This window comes from Seriola lalandi, unplaced genomic scaffold (genome assembly GCF_002814215.2).
Source record: "Seriola lalandi dorsalis isolate HSWRI2012SDOR001 ecotype SW California unplaced genomic scaffold, Sedor1 jcf7180001973873, whole genome shotgun sequence".
In the NCBI taxonomy this organism is placed as follows: Eukaryota; Metazoa; Chordata; class Actinopteri; order Carangiformes; family Carangidae; genus Seriola; species Seriola lalandi.
The window spans coordinates 1-7806 of NW_019444539.1; the positions used below are offsets into that span (position 1 = coordinate 1).

The window sequence follows — 7806 nt, forward strand, 5'->3', positions numbered from 1 at the left end:
GGGTACACACACACACACACACACACACACACACACACACACACACACACACACACACAGGCACACGCACCCACACACACATTGCCAGGGGAGTTCCCATCCTACCGCAGTGGCTGCTCCACAGGCTCAGCTAAGAGAGGGAAATGCAGAAACGTACAGAGAAAGTGAAAGATGAGCAACGTGGAGGGACAAAAAGAGGTCAGCAGAAGGAGAGAAGTGAAGGCACGCTATCAAACACAGAAACACTCCGAGTGCTAACGGATGTAAGACTTCATTTCTTATGCTGCGTTCCAGTTCTGTTGGAGAGTAGGGAATTCTGGCTTTAAACTGGGACAAACTTCCAATGAGGAATTTCAATCAAGAGAGGAATGCAGTAGTCTGACTTCAACCCTTTCAACATGTTGTTAAAAAGCTCCATTTTACATCATTAGTTTGGTCTAGTCTCAAATCCACATTATTGAGAACAAGTTAAAAAACCTGTTATTGGGACTGAATTAATGTACAGTGTAGCCTCTATTTGAAACTGTATTAATAAATATAGGTATCATCCTGTTTAAGGGAAACTCTCGCCTCATGGATGTATTTTCTTTCCCTCAGTTCACTGGAACACAAAGATTGCAATTATGACACACTTTTGGGGAATTTCCTACTTCCATTAAACAGAAAGCAGCTTTCATTTTGGGTTGCCAGTTACAGCTACCCCGAATGCTATCGGTCGGCTCGGTTAGAGCCAGCAGCGACTGGCCGACGGCAGTGAACAGCGTCCTCACCTGAGGCCTCCCCGAGCAGAGCGGTCCTGCCAATGTTGGACAGCAGGTGGTCGATGTTGGGGGCGGGCTGTACGTCCTCCGTGTCCACCGGCGTCTGGTGGGAACACACGACAATAAAAACATTCAGTTACCCAACAAAAGGCTGCAATTCCTAGTGACTATCGTTTACTTAAAAGTATATTTTGACAGTAAACGAGAAAAGAGATGCAACAAATGTCAGACCTGATCTGGGGATGTTACAGTTCACGGGCAACTCGTTATCCTTCATTAATTAAGCTAAATTTCTAGCAATGAAGTGCAGCAGCAGCAGCAGCAGCAGCAGCAGCAGCAGCAGCAGCAGCAGCAGCGTTATACTGAAGAGACTTTATAATGTGGCAATTGGTAGTTATTGGATAGAGATCACAAAACGTTCATGCACAGATTCATGGTGTTAAATGTACAGATGTGCTCTCTCTACAGATTCGGCTTTTGAATAAATAAGTCATAAAGATAAAACTACAAGATCATATTTAAAGTCACAATGATCAAGTGTAACCTAACCAAACATAATGGACTTTATCAAACAGCACCATCACTCCACTGAATGACAAAAAGATAAAAAAGGGTTGGACTTAGATCACAAGTGTTCAATGCATCTGGTACTGTAAATATTGTAAAGACAGCCGTGACTGAGCGCAGTCAGGGATAATTAGTTAGTCAAGTCATTTGATCTCATGACTCATGACTTCCTCTTCTGGAAAAAAAAAAGGTTTTTGTGAAGTTTTTGTTGTTTCAGTGAATTTCTCTGAATTATTGTCACCATGTTAAAAAAAGAAAAAATAATGCAGTTGCACTAGAATCCAGAAAAAGACACAGAGTTTAAAATCACAACAACAAATGGCTGATCTCAGAGCAACATTTTTGTGGTTTGTTAAGATACATTCTTGAAACAAGCACACTTTGAAACAGGTGAAGTCATCCCCCACTGGCACATTTTGTTTGACTAATAAAATAATATTTCATGACTTGTTAACGGCTTGTTAAAATGAAGCATCTGTTCAGGCTCTGTCAACAACCTGTCTGACAAACTCAGACTGTGTGTCTGAAAACACATTCTTACTCAATCACCTCTTTTTTTTTAAAAGGATTTTTCTCTTATATGTAGCTTCCGAAAATGCACTATTATTAAAAGAGCCTTTTTATTATGTCAAAATAATAATAACCTTGTACAGTTTGTATTTGTGTCCTCTGCAAAGCACTAATCTGTGGTTTTGATAAGTGTTATACAAATAAACTTTATTATTATTATTATTATTTTATAAAAGGTGGTTTACTTTAAAACTACTAATACTGAATATTTACTGGCAGAGCTACTGTAGATTGGCAGATGTATTTTTAAATCACTGCCTCTGTCGTACGTAGAGGTTCAATGTGTAAGTCCAAAGGTTTATTATCTGTGTGCTATAAAAGAATAACACGGGAAACTTACCTTTTCATCCTTGTCGAGCTCTTCAGTGAAAAACCAAGTGTACTACAAAAATGAAAGGGAAAGAAATATTATATCATTGTCATTGTAGTAAATGTGTATGTGTATGCATGTGTGTGTGTGTGTGTGTGTGTGTGTGTGTGTGTGTGTGCCGTCTCTCACATGCTGGATGAGCGTCTCTACTATCTTGTAGCGGTCAGGCATGTGTGTGACCATGTCTTTCATGTTGTCCTCGGACGTCCGGACCAGAGTCGGCCCAAACACCAGAGCCAGGTTACGAGGCTCCATCTGCACAGGGTGAAAGACACACACATGGCATTAACACCCGGGACATCACAGAGCTGCGTGATTACACTGCAACTACACTGACACACTCCGTCTCGCTCACCTTGTTTTTATCCGAGTGGTCTGCTACAGTCTTCAGGTGTCCAACCAGGAACTTCAGTGTGTGGTAATAATGATCTGGGAGGTCTCGGATCTACGAAAGAGACACGAGAGGTATGACAATACTGACAGAACATGCCGGACTTCTACTACTACAGACACACACACTCACATACACACATGCACAAGCATTAGCCAATAGGTAAATGACCCTGTTCATTCATAACCACAAACAAAGACATACCAGTTTCTTCATGGTCTTTAATCTGTCTGATGCGTTTTCCATTCGATTGGCATCAATGAAGTCGTTGTACTTGTCTGTAAAGATAATAGAAATATTAAAATACCCGCGAGATAAGACGGTGTGATTCGAATGTGCGGCGGCAGCGTGATGAGGCCGTACAGTATCTGTGACGTCTTGTCGTAACACGGTTGTACTCACCGTTGGTGAAGAGCGGCTCTGGGAGTTTCCTGAAGAAGGATTTGAGTAAGCTGCTGACGACGTTGAGGTCCTGCCACTTCTGTTGACGGCAGAGGACACAGAGAGGAGTCAGAGATCACAGTATTTCGACATCTGCATTTACTAATATGATCTTATTGAGTAACCTGTCATTTAAATACCATTAATCTGGATATATTTTTCCCTCTGTGGTGTTTTTTTTTTTTCCCACAGTAAGTGTCTATGTGGATTTGTATTCCCTCACCTCCTCTGCTGGGTTGATGTCGACGCCCTTGTTGAGCTGGTCCTGAAGCATCGACACCATAGCGTTATTCCCGGGAACCCTGTAGATCCCGGTGTATTCCAGACCCATGTCCTCCACCAGACCGCAGCAGATCTCCACGATCATCGGGATGAACTGAGACGGACAGAGACAGCATGTAATCACAATAAAATCAGTTTTAAAGCATTCAGCTTCAGATGGAGGATATCGTGGCTAACCTTGTTGTTTGCTCCCGGCTGACATTCCTCCAACCTCACACCGAAAGCTTTGGGCCCGGCCTTCTTTGCCTTCTTCATGATGTTGATCCCCCACGGAGACTTGGGCGGGCTGCTCTCATCTGAGGACAGATCGGACACAGAGCCTCAGTATGCGCTTCGTGGTTTACTCAGTCCTTATATCAAAGGCTCTCATCAAAACAGGCTATTCAACACTCTTGCCCTCTGCTGTCCAAAAAAAGATTTCTTCCTCAATACTCTGATAGTGCACCACCTACAGCTGTGGGGTTGCTTGAACTGATATTTGATCTAATACCTGGATCATCTAACCTACAGATTTAAAGGTGAAATGAATTATTTGAAGAAGATTTGAGCATGTTATTTTTATTCATTTTCCCTCGTTCTCTTCAGTCATTTATTTATTGCATCACTGTCGACTGAAATGGAACTAAACCATTCTTCATATATATGTAGGTAATATATACACGCTTTGATTTTTGTACTTTTATTTTAAATACTTTGACATGTTTATATGAATGCCCTGCGCAGACTTTATTTGTGGGTATTTCATGTGCAATGTGCTTTACTGTGCACACATTGTCTGTACATTGGACCTAACACAGATTTTTAGTTCTTGTGGCAACTGTGTGTCATTTGTACTGTTGGAGTCATTTGTGTTTATGTTTTGAAAAGTATAAAATGGTTTTTATTAAAAAAAAAAATAAAGCAAACATTAAATAAAACTGAATTACTCTGAACTCTAACACCATCGTTATCGCCAATTCATTTGAAAGTTTATTCTCTCCAGGTAATAATCTCACTAACCTCTAATTTTTAATTAAAAATAATGTTACACTTGTCAAATCTGGAGGTGTGCTGTGACAGTAAGTCACTAATGGTGCCTTCACAAAAAGCGCGAAGTGGACTGAACCATGTGGTATTCATTACTTTGTAAGTGAAGGTGCAAATTCACAAGTTGCGACTAATAGATCTGATTATTGGTGTTTTATTGTCCCGTCTTTTTCTAAACATGATAGTAGCAGGTTTACAGTAAAGTGAAGTGAAAGTGAAGGGAAAGAGAAGTGATTTTTCTTTCCCTGACACTGACCTTTGCCCTCTGGTTTCGGGGAGCGTGGCGCTCCAGCGGCGTTGTCCGTCTTGGCGAGCAGGAAGGGAGGCTTCATGCGGGGCATCCTGGGAGAGGAGTCGGGCTTGCTGCCTGTTGGACTGCAGGGGGAGACAGAGAGATGAGGACAGTGGGAACAGCTGCTTCACTGTGTTTAAGTGTAAATGATTATCAGGTGACTGACCTTTGTTTTCTGTAATCATTCAGTTTCTTATTGATGAGGGCCTGTCTGGAGAAGCCGAGCTCCTGCAACACACAAACAAATCCACACGATTGACTTTTCTAATCAAAACAAAGTGCAGGTCCAGTGTGGAAAAGTAGGGGACAGTGTGACGGGTGCAGGTGTGTCCTCTGACCTCACTGTCCGTCTTGCTGTTCTCCCTGATGACCTTTATCCAGTCCAGCATGTCCTCCCGGTCCTCCGCCTGCAGCAGGTACTCACAGAAGTCCTGCGTGGTCAGTCGCAGGGCGTGCTTTCGTTTGGTCTCACTGTACGCGATGTCCACCAGGCAGCCCCGGATGCTGATCGGCTGCTCGTCCTCCGCTGCGCCGCCGATCGTGGCCCCACGAAGCACCGCCTCCCTCTTATCCTTGTAGAGGAACAGCGAATGGGAGCGAAGCACCGAAAAGACTCGCTTCCACGGACGCATGCCGCTGCCCACCTTCTGCGGAGGGAAGAGGAAATGTGATGTGATGTGATGTGATGTGATGTGATGTGAGTGAGCGCTTGCTTTCCATTCTTTTCAGATCTCACTCATTGTCAGGCTCGCTCTGCTCACCTTGCCCTTCTCCGTGAGGATCTGTTTGAAGTGCAGCCATCCTTCTCGCCGCACATCGCTGTAAGTGATGTTTCCCAGCTCTGAAGTGGAGTGGCGTTTAGATCGAACCTCCTCTGCCGTCCCAAGGTTGTCCAGAGACTGAAACACACACAGGGAAATGTTCAGAACATTTATTGATATGTAGCCCTGTCAGATTTTCTACTGTCAGTCGTCGTGAGACCTGGAGAATTAAAATTGAATCTGACTTTTTTTTATTTTTTATTTGAGCATGGTAATCAAAAGGTATGGGCGACAGAAGGCGACTTATGAGACTGTATCAAAAGAAACAAGCAACAAAAAGCAATTTAAAATCTCATGATGTTTTTCTTGAGGTTTTGAATCAACCTGATGAGATCATAGTTTTTACTGAGGGTTTATCTTAACCTTTGCTTCTCTTAGACACGGTTTCCACTGTGTGGCATTGCTTTGTCATGATTTTCAAGACTTCTCCTCTTGCCACATTACATCAATTTTGCAACAGATGTCAGAAATTTAGGAAGCAACGATCTGGTCTCCGTCGTGCCTCTGTAAAGTGGCCAGATGTTACTTTAAAAATGCTTCCCGTCAAACTTTTATAAACACATTCCAACTTGTGTCCGAATTTCACACAACTGAGGAGCTTCTATCTATCACACGTCTCTGCCGTTACGAAACATTAAATTGTTCCTCTTACAAATAAAAGGTCAAATTAATAAGCAACTAAATGCAATTCAACACACTCAGGGACTGAGTGTGTTACATTGTCAGTTTGCTTATGGTGGTTAATGTTAGCAAACCTAAGACAGATGTGCCTGTATAACTTACTGAGTCAGTTCACTGACTGTATGGCTCTTTTGCACGTGTCATCCTGTCACAGGCAAATATCTCAATGGTTGTAGGACAAAAAGTGAAACTAAGCATCGGGAAATTCATTGTGGCATCATCTTGTAACTGCTGCTTTTGCAGTTGAAATTTAAAATATACCACTGTCTGTGTACTTGTGGTCACCCACTGTAGTTAGCCACATCAAATACTTCTTACAAAGTCTTAAAATTACATTTTTTACACCTTATTTTGTCTTTAAATGTCATTAAGTCAAAATTCAACAAATTTATCTGTTGAACTGCAGGGCGTCTTTGTTTATAGTTTACTGAATAACAGGTGAATGATAAAGCAGTCGACCCGACCTGGATTTATACTAAATGAGGTTTCGGATGATGAGAAGTCAGAAGAATTTGTCACTTTATGAATGTTTACCAAAAGTTAACAACTCACCCCGTCAGTGAAGAAACTCTTCACTCTCTTTGGAAGCCTCCTGGAGAGAACAACAACAACAACACAACTGTCAAAACGTCTGCCTGCACGTACTTACATGTACATTTACTCATTTTATCCAAAGTGTCTTACAAGTGAGGGATATCACTAAAGCTTCAGTGCAGTAGGAAACCTTGGTGGAAGTACTGAATACGAAATCTATTCGATAAGTGCAAGGAGATCAGGTAAAGAAGTGCACGGTAAGTGCTATATAGTTAAATGGATTTCATTTCTATCCAGTTAAGAGCCAGTTGTCTCTCCAGCAGTACTCACGAGAACACCCGGCCTTCCTCTCTGAACGTGTTGAGTCCTTCGTCACATGACTTGGAGCGCTCGGTGGTGATGGCTAGAAGATAGGAGGAACGGCGACTGGATTTAATACTGCCTGCTCGGTGAGAGGATGAATGAGAGAGACAGACAGAGAGAGAGAGAGAAGAAGAAAAGAGAAAGAGACAGAGAGAAAGACAGAATGTTGATGTAATGCCAATCACCAGAGTGGACGGTGTTGGATTAGGAGATGGGGAGAGGGAGGGAGGAAGCAGGAGGTGGTGGTTGGTGGAGGTCGGGGCGTTTGAGTGGCGAGTGAGTGGGTGATGTGGGTGAGGGTGGACGGTGGGGAGATGAGCTGGGGCGGTGGGTTAGACTGTTTCCCACCACTGGCATGCAGGTATAGGCTCTGCGGATACAGACTCACATGCATTTGAACTATTCATCAAAGAAAAGTGTCATGCAAGTCTAGATTTGTCCTGGGAGTTTAATTAATCTACAGCACACTGACTGTGGAGCTTCATGCACAGAGAAAGAACCAAACACATTCTCAACAAACATGTTTGTATAATTTCCATGCAACTTACAAATGCAGCATGCAAACATTATATAGCAGTGACAAAAAATCTCATCGATTTTTGTCAATTACTGAGGCCATAAAGTCTTGTTTTAAAGTTTCAACCAGTTTCCAATAAATCATCAACTTGTAGAAGTAAGTGCTGTGAAAGGAAACAGCATTATTCGGC

The 7806-nt window shown here is 42.5% G+C and overlaps 1 protein-coding gene across 1 annotated transcript; it reads right to left on the reverse strand.

Annotated features, from left to right (window-relative positions):
• Positions 1–52: 52 nt before the first annotated feature.
• On the reverse strand, positions 53–7421 carry LOC111653056 (rho GTPase-activating protein 23-like). Its single transcript, XM_023403514.2, has 15 exons — positions 7067–7421; positions 6755–6794; positions 5462–5599; positions 5039–5347; positions 4867–4928; positions 4665–4783; positions 3560–3678; positions 3324–3476; positions 3062–3140; positions 2864–2937; positions 2624–2713; positions 2398–2523; positions 2239–2280; positions 771–864; positions 53–130 (listed from the first exon to the last, which is right to left on the reverse strand). The coding sequence occupies exons 4-15, from the start codon at positions 5330–5332 to the stop codon at positions 102–104; spliced, it is 1281 nt and encodes a 426-aa protein (XP_023259282.1). The 5' UTR covers positions 5333–5347; positions 5462–5599; positions 6755–6794; positions 7067–7421; the 3' UTR covers positions 53–101.
• Positions 7422–7806: the final 385 nt, after the last annotated feature.